Here is a 23,625-nt window from a genome sequence, read left to right on the forward strand (position 1 = left end):
TGATCGTGCTGTGAAGCTTATGTGTGATCTCACGTCCAGGTTCAAATTTTTTTTAAATTGGTCATGGCAGTTTTTCTGACACTAAAGGTTTTACTGTAGGCTGCCATAAACCTTGCCTCACACATCAGCCATTTAAACAACCCCAGAAAAGTTATTTCTAGGACAAAAATACTACTCCTTAAACTATTTTTGTTCATTTTCAGCAGTACACTGCCTATAATTCTGACTGAATTTTCCAAATTTTTTGATACAGATCAAATTGTATTTTTTCTGCATCAGAATTAACAGAACCGTTGATTTGATTTTACAGCGGGGACTGAGAAACCCTCCTAAACTCTCCTAAACCAGGGTCACTCCATATATTAGACCTCCACCTGCACTTCCAAGTCCTGCCGAGGGATGACGCTAGAATCAAAAAGACAAAAATCATAATTGGGGGGTCTCCAGCTCTGCCTGTGTCACATGGAAGCACAGTAGCTGAGTCGAGGGGATGCGAGCAGAGATGGAGGGGGCTTGAGGAACTGTGGAGGAAAAACCTGGCCCTTGGAGATAATAGTGGAGATACAGCCGCGGCAGCAGAAAGGCAGGTTAACACTTCCCAGCCTCCCTTCTGGCTGGGGAGCAGAGGAGCACGGACAGGGCGCACGAGGGGGTCAGCGGGCGCTCGAAGGATGCCACATGCAATATGGTGCATTCCTGTTTTGTGAAGCCCAGGAAAGCCAAGTTATCGCCTTTGATTGATTATGCTCGCGGGGAGCGGCCGGTCCGAGGGGAAGCAGACACTGAAGGAAGCGACCGGGGTTGACGCTGCGCCTCCCAAAATCTCTGAGCTGAGTGAGTACAGGGATGCTATAGCGCAATGCTCTGTGCCCGTGGCTGTGTGACAGGCTGGAGGGAGGAGGGAGAGAGTGAACGGAGGGGGTCATTGATATGTGACTATACATTCAGCTCGATAAGCTGCACACGTACTCAACATCCTTAATTCATCCAGGGTCTGTAGCCTGTGCAGCTTTTCTTGTTTTTCTTTGTGCCCGACCTGCCGTTTCTTCATTTCCCCTGGTCATACATTTAACACAGAGACACGTGTGCACCCACCTCAGCGTTACTGCGCTGTCTTGCGTGATTTAAACCCCGAAATTAAGGGATTCATCAGAGAACTTAGTAGTGATTTGACGAGAGAGGGGCACAGGAAACCTCCGATCACGCGTTTTTCTCTGACTGTAAAGCGTAAAAGATCATTAACGTTAGACCTGCCCTTAACATTTGCAGCCCCCCCCCCGTCTCCCTCCCTTCTAGCACTCATAAATTGGGGAGCAGGGGGTTGGGGTGGTTGTGGTGGTGGGGACAGGCTTTGTCGTGTAAGTTACCACCTGACCTCAGGGACACAACATCCTTTACCATCCTCACTTTGATCTGGAATTAATCGGAAACGCTTTGATGATTAGAGGAGAAGAAAAGGGAGGGAAAAATGAGCTACAGGCTTAATGAAACCACGATAAAAGCACACTGCATCAGCCTGACATTTTTCATTTTCTATAACCGCCTATAGCATCTACCTGCACGGGCATCTTTTCCTTTCTTTTTTTTTTTTAACCCCCTCCTCCCACCCTAAATAATCCCCGTTCACACCCTGCATGGTTTTCGGTCTCAGGCGGCTTCATTTGAGTCGTGGTCTGTAACCTGTTGTCACCAGCATCACTGCAGTTTGCCAGAGCCGGAGGCGCGGCGAGCCGGGCAGCCAGCAGCCGAACCGTCACCCAGTGTGTGATTGATGCCTGCTGAGTGGGTGCCATCATGAGCCACATACATACAACCTCCCCTGAGACACGCACGCACGCAAGCCCTTCGTGGAGGGCTATCATTGAGTGTGAACACACCATTTCTCCAGCATCTCACTTCGGATAGGATGGCAATCATATGATCTCAAGAAATTATATTTATTCTGATTTGATTTAGATAGGAAAGTGTCACATGGTGTCAGAGGCAGGGGTAGCCACGGATAAAGACGGAGCCTCTTCCACACGGGCTTCAGCGTTCTTCCTCACAGGGGCATGGTTAGTCGTTGTTGCAAGCAAACATTTGACCTAATTCACATTCTCACACAATAGCAGACTCCTCTCCCTCCCTCCCTCTCTCTCTCACACACACACACACACACTGCTGTTATTTGTGTCACACAGAGGGTGAGGTTTTTTTTTTTTTTTTGCTCCACATGAACTCCCAGGTGGTTTATCAAAACCTGAGCAGATTGGTGGAGAGGCCACTGTTGGCTGGCTGGGCTTGTTTGAAAGGAGCTCCAGGATTATTAATAATGAACAAACATGTGAATGCAGTGCATGTGTGACACCGGAGCGGAAAGGCTGATTATGTTTCCAAGATGGTTTGTGTTTTTTAAAAGGAAGGAAACCTTCCTCAAAGCGGGCAGAGCAGTGGAGCCGCCGAGGGAAAAGCACACAATTTAAACTGTAAGATTAAAAATATAATTTATTATGTTTAAATAGTTAAAAATATAAAATGAATTAAAACAACCTTGGCCAAGGGAAGACACAATAAAAATCAATAACACACAACATTAAAAGTCCAGTGGAATCCACCACGGCCTAAAAGTCACAGAAAACTAAGAGGTCCAGCGTAGTATTAAAAGAGGGAAACCCAGCGGAGTCCTCGCCTTCCTCCCCGCATTCCACGTCCTGGTGCACTGAAGAAAGGGAGGGAGCGGCAGTCACTATTCCTTTGGCAGTTTACTTTATAAAAAGGATAAGTCAAAGACTTACCCGGGTGGGCAGAGCTCTCAACTCCGCCCGCCGCTTCCTTAAACTGGAATCGGTACCGCTGTCTCACTGCTTCTGTTCTCCCGCAGTGCACAAGCTGGCTCTTGTCGTTATTGCCACTTGACTGCCGCTACGCGTCCCTAGTCACTGGTAATCTCTTTTCCTCCCCAGTCGCTGGTCATCTCTCGCTCTCCAGTCGCTGGTCATCTGCTTCATCTGATCATCTCTACTCTCTGATCGTCTCTCGCTCTCCCCTCTGATCGTCTGTGTCTTTCCTCTGTCTGTCTCGCATTCTTCGTGTTGCATCCTCCGTTGAACACCGGCTCCAACCCTTTTATGTGTCATTGAGCACTCTGTAAATTACCTTTCCTTTCCTCTTCAGGTGTGTCCAATTAGTCAAAACGGGGAAAAGGGCGGAGTCTCTCCAGGACAATTTGACGATAACTAAAACATGCAAACTAAATAAAACACTGCACAAAATATAACCAATACATGCAATATAAAAAATAATAAGTACACTTCACATTAAAATACAGCACAGCAAAACAACATCCGTCCTTCCCTGGATGACACATGTTCCTAGAAAATTAAAGGCCTACTAGTATGACTTGCTTCTAGCGTTAAATGTATTCCTGAAGATGCATTTCTGTGGGTTTTACACCATAATTCTGTATTTTATCCCCATGCGCTTGTTTTATGCCACACATAGAGAAAATGAGCATGTTATTTTTTGAAATCATGTACATGTTAAAAAAAAGGGTGAAATTTTATGGTTACAGAGTATGAGTCCACATCAGTCCTGTAAACCATCCCTCTTCTTCTGCAGCCATTCCAATCAGGTCCAAGTCAACAGGTGACCTGCAGCTATCGACCGCTTTTCTGATTCACGCTGTGGTCCGTAAAACATCGGAGATCAGTGCAAAATCTCCTGTTTTCTCAAATATTTTTGCGTCATCTGATAAACACTCTAAATTTTTGCCAACCAGTTTATCATAAGGTGGAAATTACAGGAATGCAATAAAAACACAGCAAAATATTTCACTATTTTTATTAAAACATGCCATCAGTTTGACTCACCAGAGTCACCGCTTCATGACTCCTCATAGTGGTGCTTATCAAATGAATGAAGGTGAAGCTGAAGTCAGCTTGTGGTGAAAAGAAGAAACTGTTTTAGATATACTGTTACATAATGAGGTCAGTGCATTTCTAATCCCTGTGAGATGAAAGTTCAAACGGTTCTACACACTGTTTCAAACAGTTTTTTTCTACTCTTGACTCTGGATGATGTCACTGAGAGCAGATATTCCTGATAGGGTAATCACAGGCACAGATCTGGCTGTGAGAACAGAAGCTCCATCCACATGCTGTTTAAACTTTCTGCATATGAGGGGCAGCCAATCAGAAGACAGTTACCTGAAAGAGGGAGCTAAAACAGCTTGTTTCAGATACATGATGAGTTGAGCCCCAGAGGAAGAGAAACAGGGTTTGTTTTGAAAGGGGAACCATGCAAAGTTTGCCAATTAGACTCCAAGAATAAAAATATGGAAATGAAAATGAGCATAATGAGTCAGCTTTAAGTAATATGTGGAGTTTAGCTTTTTTTTAAGCAAAAAATACAATATTTTCTTCTTTATTTACACAGTAATTGTAATGCATCACAGATGAATAGCTTGCATGTGTTGTAGAATTGCTGTATTGTGATGCCATCATTATTGTGGTGAATGTATGATATTGCATTGTAGTAATATCGCACTGTCACTTTTACTCTTTCCTTAGACCAAACATAACAAATCCTCTCTGTGAAAATTCAACTCTTAGTCAGTCATCAAATCAGTTTTCTGTGAGTCAGTTAACTGAATAATCGCTGCATTCCCACAGTCAATGCGTTATGACCATGTGATCAATTCATGTTTTAAAAATATTTTGAACAAAACAGGCTATTTATTGACATCAACGAAACGGTGTCAGATATTTTTAACTGTTTTTTGTCTTTATCGACTGACTGCTGCGGCGCTTGCAGCCTTTTCTCCCCTGATGCGTGCAGAGATGAAGATATACAAAATATGAAGACAAAACTGGATCCAAAACCTTACGCTCTAGCCTTGGGAGCTTTTAACCACATCAATAGCGTTTTGTTACTCCCAAAAGTCAAAATCGCGCTCCCTTGTGATATTTTGAATCATCAAAGAACCACATTTGTCAAAACCAATACTGATCAATGATGTTCCAGTTTCCTGGTCACATACGGTCTCATCTCATTTGTGATAAACAGTCAGGGCAACACCTGGCAAATCCACACCTGCAGGTATTGAAGGATAGAGCCCGTGGTTTGTAATGAGCACACTAAGCATCACAGACAGGAGGGAGGGTGGGCTTTGTGTAGCATAAAGGCAGCCAGTGGATGGCCATTTCTTGCTCTGAGCACTACGTTCAATTGGTTGGCTCATACGAAGCAGCTCTAGGGCCAGAGATTACACTGCAGTGCTGAGGCGTCACTCTGGCTCAACACCGCAGGCGAAGGCAAGGGGATAGAGAGAAAGAAGAATGGCCAGAGAGGTGTGGACACACTCACTGACACAGAGGAGCAAGAGGGAAGGAAGGAAGGCTGGGAAACCTTGTTAGGAAATGTGACAGCCTCTTTTCATCATCTGCTTTCAGTGTTTTCAAAAACACCTGCCACAAGACTCCCACACATGTCTTCCTCCCTCCTCTCTCTCCTTTCTATTCCTCCACACCTACATCTTTTCCCTTTCTTTTCTCTAATTATCTTCTCCCGCTCCATATCCACTCCTCTGCTCTGTTGTCAAATCTGCACACATATAATTACTCTATGAATTAACTGGTCATTGCCTCCTAGGTGACTATGGTTCTTTAAATCCAACATGATGTTTCAGACTACTTGCTCTGGAAGTTGTTCAGCTAAGGCGTAGCACCGGTAGATGATTAAGAGGCATTAAAAGCAGGTCACAGCCAGAATAGTTTTGTCAGATGTGCTTTGAAACCAGATTCCTGAGACACACTCAGAGAATTTAAAAATTGCATTTTACCCACTGTGGGAAAATGTGACATGGATCTTACTAATAACAATCACTGAAGAAAACAAAGCTCGTTAGTGTAGCGCTCTGGTTAGATCACACTGAACTTGCAATAGAAAAATTAACCAGAGCGCATAAAAACCGATCAACACGACCGTGTAGGAAGTTTTGTGCAAATTAGATTTGATGGTGGGAACAGTTGAGTTCATCTCTGGATTTCTACTGGAACAAATGCAAACTAGCAAAAGTCTGCAAAACTCCTACAATACCATAGAGACATTCAAAAATGCCATATGTTTGTACTTTATGTGATTAACTGAGTTAAACAATATGTTCTGAGCAACCGATTGGAGGAAAGACTAAGAAAGCAGGAACTAAAATAAATGTTAAAAGCCCCTTTCTGACATTATGTCTGCCTTTAAAACTTGGGTCACTTTTATTTAAATGTTCTTCATAGCTTCAAATGTACATTCCCCCAACATGGAGACACATGCTCATGCTTTGTTAAGGGCTGTGGGAGAGATGAAGGTACATCAGATAACATGAAATGTGAGAGATTAGACTTGTTTTCTTGTTAACTTGGGATAAATGTTAGCATGAGCCACGGGAATCAATAATAGTCATTGTAATCAAATATTGTGGGTTTACTGCAGCGACCATTGATATAAAAGCGAGAAGAATCCCACCATTCTCTGAGTTGTGCAAAGTTTCTCAGGCAACTTTAGAAACATTTGACTGTTTTTTGTTTTAAACTCAACACTTCACGCAGCTTTTTTTCATGTGGCTAATACTCAGTCAACATTTCCTTCACAGTACAACTCCACTGGAGAACAACAAAGACTTTTATTGTGAAGAGGCCACAGCAGAGTTTTTTTTAATTGAAAATAAATATCTGATAGAGACAGCCATCAAATTTGGTAAGATTTTCATAATATTCCCAAAGTATACATTTTACTGGTGATTCCCTCAATTTTTTATTCATTATTGAGTAAAACAGATCAATATTGGCTGAAACCTGGTTTATGTTTAAAGTTTTTAGTTTCCACTTATTACAGTATATAGCCGCACTCAATGGATGTATTGCCATAAAATTTGGTAGTGGTAATTATAATTCCCGTAAGGCAAATTTTGTCTGGTGATTCTCCTGTAGGGCCATCAGAAGGTCAAAGTTTTCATCATCAAGTGAAATCTACCAACATTTAACAAAAGATTTGACAAACCATTTCAGGTTCTCATTTAGGGTTTTAAACAAAATCTTCATCCCCAGTCAGAATGAATTGGAATAACTGTTTGTTTATAGGGATCTATCCATCCGTGTTCTTTCATTTATCCAATTCAGGATCACAGGGAGCTGGAGCCTAGCCCAGGTGCCATGAGGCAAGAGGCACACCGTGGACAGGTTGCCAGTCAGAGAGACATGCAACCATTCACACTCACATTCACACCTTTGGGCAATTTAGTCTCACCAATTAACCTAGCCCCACTAGATGCAAATCTTTTGGCTGTGGGAGTAATCTGGAGTACCCAAGAAGACACAGGGAGAACATACAAACTCCGCACAGAAAGGCCTTAGCCAGATGGTGAATTCAAACACAGCACTTTCTTGCTGGGAGGCAAGAGCAACCTTCCCACAGGGAGACACAGGAGACCAAAATTCAGAACTTTTAACTGGTTATATACAGGTGTTTAGTTGGAGAGCGGAAACAAATCTATCAAGATAGGCAAATGCTCAAAAAAAGCATAAATTACAAATAAAACAAACAAAAACATTCATAAGTCGCCAAAACAGGGGACAGTAAGAAATGGCATGAAATCCTGAATGGTGATAACAAATTGGGCAATCAGTCAACTTGGAGGAGTTATGTAGGAGTTGTGGCATGAAAAGGCGGGTAAAGAAAGGAGTAACTGATGTTCATAACAAACATAGATTTCAAAACAAAACAGGAAGTGACTAAACAGTAACTCGACGTCATGAGAACTGTTATTATTAATTAGCTGCCTGCCTCCACTATCCTGGACTGAAGATGATGATGGTAGTCCTCCTTCTGTTCTGAGATCTGTCGTAAGCTGGACTGGCCTCTAAAAGCTGAACCTGTGGCAGGTGGATAACTGGTTCTGGTTCATGCACAGTGATCCTAACAAGGAACAAGGACTGTAGTCTAAGACTTGATGAGCTGGATGAGAGACTAATTAGTAATTTATTTGTTACCAGGTACTTGGTACATAAAATATTTGTGGACAGAATCACCAGAAATACAGTTCAAATCTATGACTGTCCCAAAGAAAAATGAACCCCAAACTGTATTCAACCAAATCACAAGGTGACAGTGAATGTGCACAGGTACAAGGAAGAATGAAGAAGAGTATAACAGCAATTCACACTTGATCTGAATCCTTATTTGGCCTCACACTCAGAATGCAGTGCAAGGGCTGAATTACCGGAGCCGCTTCAGGCTGATGTGTTTGTTTCTGAAAAGCCCAGTGGTAATGTGGTAGTTCCTCCTAAAAACAGCCCGAAGGTGTTCAAGGCTTTAGTTAACCTTCAGAGAGGATACATGTTGCTCACAAGACTCCAGACAAATTGGTAAAGTAATTCAGTCTGTGGTGATTAAATCTTGAATAGAAGGAAATTGTCTGCGTGGAATCCAAAACTAAATTACGTTGTTTAAAGAGGATGCCCATACGCAAACCTTACAAAGAGTCTGTCTAAAAGGACACAGTCCAATAGATTGTGTTGCTTAAAAAGAAATCTGTAGCTTTAAACTGAATAAACAGATAAGAATCAGATACATGCAACTTCAGTATGTTTCCTGCAGTCTGCAGCGTTTTTGCTGATAGACAAGTGACAAACACGCATTAACACACATGAAAAGATGTTGTCATAGTAGACAGATGGCATAATTTGACAGAGATTAGGCTTGTTTGTTTGGTCTTTTTGTTATAGCTCCGTGTTTTTTATTGTTTACTTGAAACATATTATGCTGCCAAATGTGAAAATTGTCTGCCAAGCACCAAGCAGCAGAGAGGAAGAGGGAGAGATGTGTGTGTCTGCTCGCTCCGCTTTCACACTTGTCTCCTTCGGTGTTTCAGGTCACTCTGCATGCTGGCATGTTCGGCTTTACTGTGACTCATTGTACCTCCTCAATATGGAAGTTTGTTCATGGCAGAACAAGCAAAACAGGGAAATTTACATTAACCATTTAAAACAACCTGAAAAATAGCACGGTGTCTCACAAAACTGCTCAGATTTTTTTTTTTTAGTTAGAACAGTGTATTCAGTGACAGGGGGGCCTATTATGTTTGTTTCAAACTTTATGTTTGCATTCTTGGACTTTTCTAGAGTAGTTTTGTATAATTCATGGTTCTAAAGAGTTTATCTTATTCTGGGTCTTCTTGCAGTCTGTCAGTTCATAGACTTTCTTAAAAAAAGGCTTCCTTCTCCTTCCTTTTATAACATCCTTCTAATTGGCTGGCCCTCACAATTTAAAGATTAAAACAGCAAGTGTGTGCACATTTAGTGCTAACAGCCATAAGTGTTTGGGCTGAGATGGCCATGTTAAGGATATCTGCTCTGTTTTTTTTCCATCATGCAGAGTCAAGAGCAGAAAACAAGTGTTTGAAATTGAGTGTTCAGAGAAGTGTGTAGCCTGAGATTTGCCGACTCAAGTACTGCAATCTTTTTGAAAATCTGGCTATACATCCTTTTTCTGCTGTGTATCCAAGTCTGGGTGACCAGAGCAGCAGTCTAAAGCTGAGATACCCAGACCTCCCTCTCCCCAGCTACCTGCTCCAGCTCTTCAAGAAGAGAACACTTGTTCATTCCCAAGCCAGCCAAGACACATAATCTCTCCAACGTGACCTGGGTCTTCCCCGGGGTTTCCTCCCAGTTGGACAGTGGAGGCACCCAGTAGGCATCCCAATCAGATGATCGAACTACCTCAACTTTCTCCTTTGGTGCAGTAAAGGAGAGACTCTCTCTGCCAGAAGTCCTCCCACATTGCCAAATACTCTTCATCTTACCCTTTTGGCTGAGCCCCGATACCCTTTGATGGAAGCTCACTTTTGCCGCTCATATCCACCATCTTGTTCTTACAATCACTACTCACAGATCTTGGGCAATGACTGAAAGGTAGCAGCTGAAGGCAGGAGCTTGTTGTTCTGTTCCTTGGCTGCTCAAATTGGTTTAGGGACAACTTTGGTTGAGTTTTATATGTACTCACTGCTGAAAAGGGAAAAAAACGTAAAAAAAATTGTAGGTCCCGTTTAAATGTATTGTTGGATCGATGCGGTAATGTTTAGACATAGATGCTATGCTGCCGAGCAGGTATGCTGTTGATGTCTATGTAGGTGTGACACAAAGCTCGGTAATCCCTCAAACAAGGTAAAGCAGCAGCACATGCCTGAGGCGTAATGTCTGTTCACTTCAGTGCTTCATCCTGGATGGGAATTCACTCTCTCTTCAAACTGCTGCTCTCCTTCTGCACCGTGAATATAATATTTTGGCTCCGCTGCTTTGTTAACGTACTTAATGTTTCGTAAAGGTTAGATCACTTTGTAATTAAGCACCGCTCTGTGCCTTCTCCCTGCAGATCCCAGTGAGACCGTGGCACTTCCCGGCGTGCATGAGTGTAAGGGTGTGAGTGTGAGTGTGTGTGAGAGCAAGTGAGCGCCAGCGCTCCCACATGGCCTCCATGCAGGACGGGCTGAACTTCACGGCTCCTCCCTACGGCAAGGTCCTGCTGCTGGGTGCTATCGCTGCTGCCTCAGCCTTTGTAGTTACGATCCTTATTGTGGTGCTCTGCGTGGGCTGCCAGAGGTGAGCGCTATGCACGCATGAATGACCGTACACACATGTTCAGAATCAGGATGTTCATTTTTAAGATCTGTATATTGGTTGCTCTTGGCCTTTTTGAATGATATTGGTATATTGGTGGATGAGTTTAGATTTATGGATGCCAGTTACTCATATTTGTCAGTTATCGCAGCTAAAGATTGTGTGATACGAGCAGAAAGACTTTAAAACAAGTCAGATATTGCTTTAGAAAGATTACTTTATTTTGCTAGAATCAAAGAAGAATTAAACAACAAAAACAAAATATAAAGACTAAAAACAAATTGGTATTGGCAGCATCTTTAGACCAAATTATGATTCCCTGCGAGTCACAATCAATGAATCCCTATTTCAAACCTTTTAAATAAGCTTCAGCAGAAGTGCCAGTAAAATAAAGTAGAAGCTCTATTCCACTGGCAAAATCCAAGCTGGAACTACTTTTACCTACTTGAGTGGTTTAATCCTGTGGTTTCAAGCATAAGTATTAGGCCCCCTGCAAAGGGTCAAAAGGCAGAAGTGAGGGTTCATAACACGATTAATAACAAAAAAAAAAGGTTTTAAACTTTGAATTTCTTCTAATCTTTATTTTTGATGCAAAACTGATTTGAAGAGGAAAAAAGCAAAAAGGTTGACATGCCCGGTTTAAAGTTTAACAACTTGCTGTTTAAAAAAATGCATATTAATCTGAAATCTGGTTAAATGTGGTCGAAGGGCTCTTGTAATCTAGTAGAGAACATCAAACCTGCACTACAGTGCTCGAGTGCTCAGTAATCCTCCACCACTGGTATGCACATGTGCAAATGTACTTTGAATGTCTCTCTCACATATGCACAGTCATAGGATGACTCAGCCGCACACAAACAAGGCTCACACACACACACAGTGTTGAATCGTGTATGACAGAGTGGTTGTGTTTGTCACAGGAAGGGGAAGACACACAATGTCCCCGGCGAGGGTGGAAAACACCGCCTCATGGACATGGTAGGTATCAGACAACATGCTCCTCAGTGTTTTGTTTGTATTGCAGCAGAGGTAGCTGAATAAACTCAATCCAGCAGGGCGCACTATCATTCAGAGGGCACCTCTTCAGTCTTAATTAGTGTTTAACTGGCCCCTGTGTTTGTCTGTTTGTGTGCGTTTGTGTTGTCAGGGTATACTCAGGCAGTCGAAGCTGCGGTCCATCAGTAAATCAGACACTGAGATGAACAAGATGAACTGCAATGGCAAAAGTGAGTGCATCTTTTACGTACTAATCCTGACCTGGGCTTTTTATATGGTACGCCGCTGGTGTCAGACGAAAACCTTGCATCGCCATGATATCAGCTCTTTAGGAGCCGACCAGCTGCATGACAAAGCACTTTTGATATTATGCAGGGGGGTTTGGAGGGAATTTTCAGAGGGATGGGGTATTTCATTTTTTCCTTAGACACATTAGAAGCTTGTAATTGTTTTGTTAATTTAAATCCGTGTCAGTCACCAAAGCTGGAGATACACTAGAGCGAGAACAAATTTGTGCATGAAATGATAAAACAGAAAATAATTTGAAAAATGTAACAGCCAATTAACAGCATAACAAGTAGAAGTACTATAAATAAAATGTAACCACTATCTGTTCTGTTTTGGCTTGTTTAACTTTATAGTTATTATTTATACATTTATACAAATATCCAGTTTTGTAATCATGTATTGGAAAACTGCTGGACACAAGTCTGGGTCAACTCCAAAAGTCAGTCAGATTTTAAGAAATCTTCAAAAGCGAAACACTTGAAAGGACTTTAATGGATTTTTTTTTATACATATATTTATCTGTTTACTCATTTTGTCCTCATTTTCAGCCTCCAGGTCACAGTCTGACTCAAACAGTCATCTGAGACTGAAAATTCCCTCCCTCCTGAGACTTGTTTGTGATATTGTTTTGAGGTCATCACGATGACATCTCCAGATTTTTTCTTATTTCAATCTGAAATGTATTTGTGAAGCTATGATGTGAAAATGTCCAATTTTGCCCTATCTGGTAAAGAATCCTCCCAAACTTCCTGGATGAAGAGCTGGATCTGGATTGACTTCAAAAGTTAATCATCTCTGGTAAAATTTCATGCACATCCATCCGTAACCTTTAGAGTAATCCTGCTAACGAACCAACAAAGTAAAAATTAAAAGAAAAGAAAGAAAGGAAAAAAAAGAATTAAACCAATCACATAACTTCCTTGGCGGTGATAAAAAAAATTAATGTAAATATTGCAAATAAGTGCAACATTTTTTCTCCACATCCGTACTATCCGATCTGGCCCTAAATCCACAAATCTTCTTTTCTGAAAAGATTTGAGGACATATTTGCGGAGAAATTTACCCTGAAACAGAATTCACATTACATTTACAACTCAGCCTTATTCCACTAGACGGTTCAGTCTTGATTTATGAACGTGCATCTCTCTCTCGCTCTCAAAGACACAAATCACAGTGCCAAGATAAATCCTGGAGCTACATCGCTGACAGTCAACAGGGGAACTGTGTTTGTGGGCACTGTGACAGTAGCCTCAGAGAGTTTGAAGAAATATAAGCATATGTCCTGCTTCATACTTGTCCTGCTTCCACTGCAGTGGAATGAAGCCCATTTGGATGCATATTCTCAAACATCTATGTCAGTTCCCAGTTTACTGTCAGCTTCAGATTTCCTCTTACCAGTGAGAGATTTATTCATGTTCACAAATGTTTGCTGAACCTTCCGGTAAAAGAGGAGCATAGTTTGTGAGTTCTGCTCCCTAGGGGGGTATCGGCTGCACGGACGGTAGAACAGCAGGCTGTATGTGCCTTGCAGAGGCATCTAAAAAGAAAAGGCTAGCCAGCACGGACCTTCTGCTGCTGCCCAGCCGCCGGTCTAACTCTGACCTTCGTTCTCAAGGCAGGCAGCTTCCCCAGATCCCCTCTGGGACTGGAGAGGACGGCGAGCACACTTACTCTGAAGTGGGCCGGCGCTCCTCCACTTCACGTACTGATGATGCCCTCTACGCCATGGTAGGCAGGGCCGGGCAGACAGACACTCCGGCCCCTCCGGCCGTCCCTGCCAACACCCCGGCGCCCCCAGACCCAGACGGCGATGTGGAAGGAGGGCTCCCCGAACCTGAGGCCCAGGTCATGACACCCCCTCACCCTCCGGAGACGGCCGAGTACGCCTGCGTCAGGAAGCTGAGGAAAGCAGATAAGGCGCCTCAAAAGAGGGACAGCGGGACGGATATGGGAGAACCACCGGCACCGCCTCCAAGACATGCCCCGCCTTCACATCCAGCTCCTCCTCCACCACACCCTCACAGCACCAAGTTGCCCCGTAGAAACGTCGAGGCCTTCAATGTCCCGTCCTTCCCAAAGGTTGGTAGGGTTAAATGTTTTGCATGCTGAAAACCTAATCTTTATGATCTGATAGGAAGAGTTTGACATTTTAGATTTGAAGTTACCGTGTTTGGATCAGAAGTTGGAGTAATCAGCTGGTTAGTAAGATGCATTTGTAGACTGTATGAAGCCAAGTTGCAACAAACCTCAAAAAAAGATTGATGCAGCAGAAATGGGTAGCTATAACAAATAAGTCATAGAGAATAATTACAAGTATACTTTCCATGAAGGAGGAAATTTGCTAGATTGACCTAACCCATATTTTTTTGTAACTATGCTGTGTAAAAATGGGCATTTTAACATTAAACTCTAAGCTTATTGACTCACTTTTGAATTCGGCTTTAAATGACCAAAAGAGGAACTGCAGTTTTTTGGCATTTCTACGCTGAGATTGCCTTTATTTAGACTTTAGACTTTATTTCATTCCCATTAAACTTCCTCCAGAGGTAAAAGAGAAAATATACAACAAACAAAACATAGGGTTATATAATACATATCATCAATAATCATCGTTAACAAAAAAGAAAAAAGAAAACTGTCAACAAATCACCCACATCCAAATACAGATACAATTTCTTTACTAATTTTTGCAAGTTTAGGCAGTAAACTATCCTAAGTATTAAACAACTATTCCAAACCTTTGGTCTCAACCTAAAATACACAGGCAGATATTTTTGACTGCATTCAAATAATGACACTCATCTCCAAGTTTTTCCAAGCTACAAAGGTCACATAAATGTTTAATATGTTCAACTCCGTAAAATCTGCCCATATCTACTGGGAAACCACTAACATGCTAAATAACACCGACTAGAATGATCTAAACTACACAAATAACTTTCCAGTTGGAGCTCTCGCTTAAATATTCTCTAATTTCTACAAAGACTATTATTAAACATTTCAGAATTGTTTGTCTCACAATATCAGATATCCTCATCTCAATTACTGCTTTTATATACCTGTCGTTCACCACTCAGGTATGTTCCCATATATAAGAAAGGCTTGCTTTAACGCCAATCTTCACCACAACTTAAAAACACCTTTATTATATTGATTTTTCAAAAAACTAAACATGAGAAATGATCATAAATAATGATTAATAATAATTTGCTTTAATAAACCTTCAGTTGTTTTTAAAGTCAAACCGAACTCCACTTATGAGAAAATAAATCAGCTGAACAGTTTCAAAAAGCACATTGCTTCTTCCTGCAGGTCAGGATAAAAACCAAGCCATAAAGTTTAAGTAACTTTGTAGACTTCCATGATAAAAATGTGGTGAAGTATAGATCAACACCATTTCTAAAGCTTCGAGTGCCCCCAGGAGTACAGTGGATTCAATAATTTTGAGAAGGAGGAAGTTTTTGCCACTAAAATCAGCCAGAACGAATGGGATCAGCTGTCCAAATCCAGGTGTACAAAGCCTTCAGAGACTAACCTAAGACGATTCAATGCTCTAAAGGATGCCAGAGGGGCTTTAAAAAGCATTGAACTGAGGGTCAGAACATTTTTATAAATAAGCTTTCAATTTTTGATCTCAATAAGTTTGCAACAAAAATCCAAAGATCTATTTTCACTTTATAATTTTTCCCTTTCAAATGGAATCTACAACACAATAATAATGGATTGCATTTATACAGCGCTTTTCGAGACCCTCAAAGCGCTCTACAATTCCACTATTCATTCACTCTCACATTCACACACTGGTGGAGGCGAGCTACAGTTGTAGCCTCAGCTGCCCTGGGGCAGACTGACAGAAGCGAGGCTGTCATATCGCGCCATCGGCCCCTCTGGCCAACACCAGTTGGGTGGTAGGTGAAGTGTCTTGCCCAAGGACACAACGACCAAGACAGACAGAGCTGGGGATTGAATCGGCAACCTTCCGGTTACAAGATGAGCTTCCCAACCCCTAATAAGATGCGCAAACAGCTTTTGAGTACTTTCTGAGGTTATTACACATTCAAGTTTAGAAAAATAAAACTTTCTCAGGCACATTATAAAAATACTAACACCTGAACAGCTGGTGTTTGCACCTGGAACTAGAGAACTGATTTGAAAAAGAGCAATTTACAACAGAAGGAAAGAAATAGAAATAAAACCATTCTTTTTCTCCTGCTGTTCAGTTTTATCAGTTTTAAGTGGGAATTTATCAAATTAGATCAAACAAATTAATTAGTGAGCCCTGATAATAGGATATTGTTACTTGTGGACAGAGCTAAGCTTCAGATTTCCGTTAGAGACATGAAAGCAGCAGAAATCTTATCATCTAACTCTTAGCATGAAAATAAGCACGGGTTGTTTCCCCAGATGTTAAACTATTCTTTTAAAACTTGTCACAGGTGTGATTTATACTTGATGCTGACTCCACATGACTTTTAGACGTGGTTTTTATACAACACTCAAGTGATCATTTTAATGAAAAGAGGGAGAGATACTTTAAAAATTCAATTTAATCAAGATAATTCTTAAAAATAACTTCTCAGGTACAGTGTAGTAAAATTTGCGCCCTTCTGATTTCTTATTTTTTCATGTTTTATATTATATAAATATATATTAGACAAATTCTAATATTAGTCAAAGATAATCCAAGTAAATAAAAGAAGCAGTTTTTAAACGATGATTTCATTCTTTAAGGGAATAAAGTCATCCAAACCTATCTGACCCTGTGTGAAAAAGTAATTGCCTCCTAAACCAAATAGCTTGTGCCACACGGCAACGAGAACTGCAAGTTTTTTTAGGGGCATTCAGAGGTGGACTCAATGATGTGGTTTGGATCATTATCCTGCTGCATAGCCCAAGTGTGCTTGAACTTCTGGGCATGAACTGATAACCAGTGGTAATACACGAGCGGTAAAGGAACACAGACTTTCCAAAAAGTTCAGCTTTTGTCTCATCAATCCACAGAATATGTCCCCAATAGTCTTGTGGGTCATCAAGGTGTTTTTGGCAAATGTGGGACGAGCATTTGTGTTCTTTTCACTCATCTGTGTTTATTTTTCTCCTTCAAACTCGCTCATGATGCCATTTTAGCCCAGTCTCTTTCTAATTGTTGAAACATGAACCCTGACCTTAACTGAAGCAAGCGGGGCCTGCCGCTCTTTAGATGTTGTTCTGGGTTCTTTTCCGACCTGGATGAATCATTGATGCGCTCTTGGTGTAATTTTGGTAGTCCAGCCACTTCTGGGAAGGTTTCATCACTGTTCCAAGTTTTCTCCATTTGTAGATAATGGCTCTCACTGTGGTTCACTGCGGTCTCAAAGCCTTAGAAATGGCTTTATAATGCTCTCCAGACTGATGGATGTCCATGACTTTGTGTCTCAGTAGTTCTTGATTTTCTTTAGACTGTGGCACGGTGTTGTTTTTCTAAATATTTTAAATCATTTTATCCAAAAGGATCTGTTTGAGTAATTTCTCGATTCAACAGGTCTGGCAATAATCAGGCCTTAGCGTGGCTCGTGAAATTATACTTAGCTTGCCAAAACATGCAGTTAATTACCTTTTCTCATATGATAGCATTGTCACATTTTGCAGCTGGGTGGCAAAACTTAGCAGCACTTTGCTGAGATGCACACAAGAAATGAGAGGACAAAGACTGACGGATATGCCTCTCTACAAATCATCACGATACTTAGGAAAACATGTAATATTTATCATTTAAGCAATAAATGCAAAGTGATTCCTAAATAAATAAAACCCAAAGTAATGTTGATGCCTGACAGCTACATATTTCTGTGCAATAAGCCACAGAAACACAGCATCACCTTAAGTGGTCGGTTTTATGAACTGAAGGAAGTTAAGGAGGATGTCTAGAGGGAGAGAAAAAATTATCTGCTGAGTTTTTAGTGTCTTGTGCAGATCAGCCTTGGATTTTTTTCCACTCCTTACACTGGAGCTTGGTGCAGTATCTCAGGTCATCCACTTTCTAAAACAAGCAGTTTTAGTCCCTCCTCCTTTAACCCCCTTTCTTCTGATTGGCTATTGCTCTAAACCAGAAGGTTAGGCCAAGATGTGGGTGGGGTTTCTGTGCTCACAGCCAAAGCTGTGTGCCTGAGATGTCCACATTAGTGATATCTAATCTCTGACACTGAACAGAGCCATGAGAAAAAAAATCAACTGTCTGAAACTGATCGCTTAGAGCAGTGTGAAGCCATGTATGAGCAACCGCTATTGTACATATAGACATGACAGAAGCCAAGTAAACGGATAACAAGTTTCCATAGAACATGGGGCCATCAGTTTCTGTTTGGACAGAAATGTCAGAAATGTCACTGTGATCATTATTTCATTCTGTTATTCTCTGTCAGCAGCAGTACGACGCATTAATATGCAGTTTGTGGTGCTGTGATCAGGATCTGCAGAGTATTTCTTTCACAGTTCCTGTTGATACTGCAGAGGATCTGCTCGGTTGTAATTGTGCCAGTGTTGCAGTTTCCAGAGCACTTGGCTACATCATGCATGGTGCTGTGATATGTTAGAATTTCTTTGAAGTCTAGGCGCTGAGCGGTGTTTATTTGTCGAAGAGTTTTTGGTGATAGTGGGGTATTTCTGCTCTCAGCAGTGTCACCTCCTCCATATGTTCGCAGCAGCAGGAGTGTAGGCAGACTGTCTGCTATTACTGTGGCTGTAAGGCTTTGTGCACCCCTCCAGGTAACAGTGGGAAACCATTTGCTGCCCCGCGTGAGGTCAGGGGGGTCACTCTATCTGCTGTGACCTGAGTTCAACAGCACGCACAGTTCACAGGCTTACATGTGTAAGCAGTTTGCTCACAGGCCTGTTCACTGCTGATTTTCCCGTGGATGACGCAAGGTGTTGAAATTGAGTCATCCAGAATATAAGCAGGCTCCACCTTCCAGGGAAAATCTATTCACCCCTGTATGAAATCCATCCAGTATGTTTTTATGTGCCGCAGGATTCTTAAGAGGGGTTAATTTGCCATGCATCCGCCCTGTTGCGTCTGTTTAGTAAAATCCGCTTTTTAAATTCATGAATGCTCATTTCTTTCAGTGCAGATTCACGCATGACCATGTGACCAGCTCTGCCCCAAATGTGATTTGTTGTTCTGTTGACAGGAAGTGATGTTTATGGGCAACGGAGAGCAGTACATCTGGAAGCCTCCAGAGGATGATGACATGCTCATGCTCCAAAATAAAGCCCTGGGCCCGCTGAGTGCTCACACAGTGGAGAATATACAGCCGTCTGCTGCTGCGGTAAGCTGGGGGTTTCTATTTTTTCCGTCTATGGATCATCCCATTTAGAGCTCCCCATTCCCTCTTAAATGAATGCTTAACAAGATGTTTCACGCACATTATTTAATTGATTTAATCATTTAAAAACTGGGTTTTCCTTAGAAGTTAGGGAGGATGATCTCCTCCTATATGGGTTACTAGGTCTGGCCTTGGAAAAAAAGAGTTGTCAAACCTCGCATTTAATGACCTATACTGAGGTTTCAAAACTCATCATTAAGGGTATAGGGGAGGTTGTCTTTATGGGGTAAAGAGGTAAAGGAGCCATGGCTTTCTTACCAAGGGTTACGAGAGACTACCTCATATCTGCAGGACCCAGGAGACACATAACTGAGCATAAATGACAGGAAGCAGCTTGCCTGGATCTGTGTGCATCCTGACTCCCCCAGTGTACAGATAAGAAACTTAACTGATTAGTCTGTTGGAAAATAAAACTGTGTATGCTGCTGTATGACCAGGACTACTTCTTGTCTGGGAGCAGTGATTTTTTAAAACCCAAAACTCTTACTTTTTTCTTTGGGTTTCTGTAAGGTTTAATAAATGATGTAAAAGAAAATTGGTGAGCTTTAGACGTACTAATTCCCTACCTGTAGTGGCTCTAGCATATGGGCTGTTTTTCCTTTATCCATTACTAAACATTGTCCTGTTGAAACACCCAATTCTGTCCAAGTTTCCACCATGTAGCTGTTAATTTGAGGTGATACTGGACCGGCAGTAAAATAACCCAAGAGCATGATGCTATCACCACCATGCTTGACAGCTGGTACAGTGTTCTTAGGTTTGAAAGCCTCACCTGAACTGCTCCAAACATACATCTTGTCACTGTGGCCAAACAGCTCCATCTTTGTCTGACTGTAAAATATTTCTCCAGAAGGCATTTGGTTTGGCCATGAGGGCAACTTCAAATTTCAGTGGAGCCTTAAGGTGTCAGATTTGTTGCAGTGGCTTTTTACTTGGTCAGCACCCTCTTAGTCCATGATGATGTAAAACTCATTTCACTGTGGACAGTGATGCTGGTGTTCCAGAAATTTCCACTTCATGGCAGGCTTGAGCCTTGATGGTTCCTGAATATCCTTACCAATTTTCTCTCATCTGAGAGTGACAGCTTGGCTCTTGAAGGTCTTGAAAAAGTGGTTACACATCTTAATAATGTGTATTTATCACAATATTTTGAAATGATGATGTTGGATTTCGCAGTTTTTTATAAGTGGCTCCAAGAGACCTTCTCAAGTTGTGAAAATCTACAGTTCTCCTTCTTGGAGCTTCACTGAATTCCTTGGACTTCCTCACTGTTCCAAATATTAATCCAACAAGTGCTCTCAAACAAATCCTGCTGGCAAAGAGTGCTGTAGTCACTCGTGATCACTAATGACAAGTTATTAGGCCTTGGCCCTATCAAGACAATGTAGAAGTGCTAACAAAGAATTTCAGTTATCAAAACTAAAAAACTAATGTGTTTGACAGGCTCTACCACTCAGAAAAGCACATTACTTATTGTGGGGCGATCATGGCTCAAGAGTTGGGAGTTCGCCTTGTAATCGGAAGGTTGCTGGTTCGAGCCCTCGGTCGTTGTGTCCTTGGGCGAGACACTTCACCTGTTGCCTACTGGTGGTGTGTGCGTGAATGGGTGGATGACTGGTTGTAAAACGCTTTGGGGTCCTTAGGGACTAGTAAAGCGCTATACAAATACAGACCATTTATCAGATGACTGCAGATTAAAAGCTTCCAAAGGTCAACAATATGTGTGAGAAGTACAAATGCAGGGACTCAAATTGGTAAAGGTGAAGTCTTGCAGAGATTATAAGGTTTTGGGTGCTTCTTGCTGGCTTTATTCTTCAGCTCTGGAGGTTTACGCAGCTTGCCTAACACAACTTTTAGCTATAGTGTGAATAAAATGGCAGGTTGAGTGGGTTATTTAAAGTCCTTTTTACAGAAGATAATCTCTGAACTTGTTTGATTGCAGGTGGCCGAGATGTACTCTAAGGTGTGTAAACCAGGAAAGAAGAAGAGAGCTGTGCCGGGGTCTCCCCCAGCCAACCCCGGCTTCCGGACCTTGGGTCGAGGTGACCGGGACCGAGACCGGGATGGGGGGTTTAGTGTAGTGGTCAAACCCCAGACGTGGGCACCTCAAGAGGGCAAAGCAGTTGGCGGGCCCCTTGACGACCACTGCTACGAGTCCATTGGGACAGAGGAGTGTGATCTGGCCTATGAGAACATGGAAGGCGGAGGCGCCTGGAAGCGAGAGAGACCCCCTAACATGTGTGCCACCCTGCGGCCAAGGAGGAAGAAAGCCCAGCAGCCCTTGCAGCAGCAGCAGCCCCCTCCACCGCCACCAACGCAGCAGACACCCAAGTTACAGCACCTGCCTGCCAAAGCCCTTCTGCTGCCGGGGGAGAACCTGTACGAGAGCATCGGCGACCTGAAGCAGGGCTCTGCCACCTCCAGCACCACCACCATCTTCACCTTCAACGATGGCATGGAGATGTACGTAACAGGGCTCTGAGGCAGCGGCTGCACTGTGACCCCCTATCCTTCCAACACAAGGAGCTGAGCTAATGCCACAAGGAGTGACGGCTGAGCCCCTGTCATGCTCACCCACACATACTGTTTACATTCAAGTCATAACGTCAAGCCTTTCACGGGCTCCAGAGGCCTTGAGGTAGTAAAGTTGCTCTGTTATGACCTGGGCTGAATAAAAAGTCCAATTTATTATCCTTATAAGGAATCCAAAGGTAGTGAAAAATAAATGAGCACAAAACCATTGCAGAGCAATCTGTAGGTAACAGTAGCACTTCTATTTTACTGATACATATGTGCAAAGCACAATAAAGTAAAAAGCCTAAATTCTTCCTCAATTCTAACGGGTAAAAAAAGTCGCATATAGTAGGACTCCTATTTGGGGGAAAAAGGCAAAGCATTGTGTGAAATATTTTGGTAGCACTCAGTCTGTTGTGAACAGACCTTCCCTGTAGTTGGTCAAGACGTGATTCAGGACGGAATTTAAAGGATATAAATGAACGAATTACTAATCAAAATACTTGAAAGCTCAGGGACCAAGAGAAACAATTATGAGAGTATTATAAATTAAATAAAAAATTTGCACATATTTTGCATTCCTCCTAAAAGCTTTGACTAATTTCGACCGTTTTCACATTTTAAAAAGCCGACCAGATTCTTCCCCTCCGTCATGTTGTTTCATTATACATGGACTGAACACTGTCTCCACTGCCGTCTGTAAATGAAGTGTTTTACTTTGTTGATCCTGTTTCTGCACTTTGCCTGCTACAAGTTGCATGCTAAAAAAAAAAAAACCATGAAAAAAAATTAAGCACTGTCATGTGGTACCTCTATATGAATGTTTTTTTTTTTCTATTGTCGTTGGTTGTTTATTTTTTGTTAGAGTGTTGCTTTATTTCTCTGTAGAGCTCAAAGCCAGATAGATTAAGGATGTCTTTGGCTCAGTGGGACTCTGTGCAGCAGAGGGGAGGATTATTTTTCTCTCCTGTACCTGAAAGAGACACAGTACAGATGTAACAAGACTGAGGAGAACTGCTCGAGTCCTAAAGGTGGAGACAGTCCACTCAACCCCACCCCACACATACGCACACAGAAACACATACACACAATCCTCCCGTCTGTTCAGTCCTCACTCATATCTGTGGACTGTTCATCTACATAGTACCCTCCTCGTGGTCATACGAGTCTGCTTTGGTTTCATCATAGTGCAGTATGGAAAGCTCCACTAGAACTGATGTGTATTAGCAAAACGTCATGTCTCATCATCACCCCATCGACGAACTCTCTCTCTCTCTCTCTCTCTCTCTCCGTTATCAGTGTTAAAAATATTGCAGAAATGTGAAGCAAATGGTTGGCTAAGCAGCATCACCCCGAGGACACCGCACAGAAATTGCATACAAAGCCTGGACAGTAATGACAAATTCATTTGACCAAATATCCCCAGCAAACAATGTGATTATACTGTATGTTGATGCAATGTGTATGTACATGACAAAAGAGAAAGAATAATAAATATATCATCAGTGTCAAGAAATCTATCTTTTTCTATTATGTTCAGTTGTGTTTTTGGAATGACTTTATCTTGTGACACAAACTGCAAAAACAGCTGCAATGTAAATTTCAGTGTATTCTGTTTGTTGTTTTTTCGAAGCCGTGGAGCTACGGTGTGTTCTTGGAAAGCCCTGCTAAGTTAAATGTGGCAGCTAATGTTGTGTGTTTGCTATTCAGACTACAGGGTCTTGTACTCAAAAGCGTGTAATTAAGTGCTAAGTGCAAAAGATTGTAATGTTTTATATCAAGATTACTATTCATGAAATGTCAGTCAAGTTTATACTTTTGTAATA

General features: G+C 42.0%; 1 protein-coding gene across 3 annotated transcripts; it reads left to right on the forward strand.

Annotated features, from left to right (window-relative positions):
• The first annotated feature begins 469 nt into the window (after positions 1–469).
• LOC308407609 (uncharacterized protein) lies at positions 470–23,625 on the forward strand. Of its 3 annotated transcripts, none has more exons than XM_080899396.1 (7): positions 470–834; positions 10,396–10,622; positions 11,561–11,618; positions 11,788–11,866; positions 13,540–14,003; positions 19,091–19,228; positions 21,228–23,625. In XM_080899396.1, exons 2-7 carry the CDS (start codon positions 10,489–10,491, stop codon positions 21,765–21,767), a joined length of 1,413 nt encoding a protein of 470 aa, XP_080755522.1. In that variant the 5' UTR covers positions 470–834; positions 10,396–10,488; the 3' UTR covers positions 21,768–23,625. The 3 variants fall into 3 exon arrangements, with proteins under 3 accessions (XP_080755522.1, XP_080755523.1, XP_080755524.1); XM_080899397.1 differs by having other exon boundaries at positions 13,657–14,003; XM_080899398.1 differs by having other exon boundaries at positions 11,788–11,821; positions 13,456–14,003.

Source organism: Rhamphochromis sp. 'chilingali' (genome assembly GCF_963969265.1).
Source record: "Rhamphochromis sp. 'chilingali' genome assembly, chromosome: 12".
NCBI lineage: Eukaryota > Metazoa > Chordata > Actinopteri > Cichliformes > Cichlidae > Rhamphochromis > Rhamphochromis sp. 'chilingali'.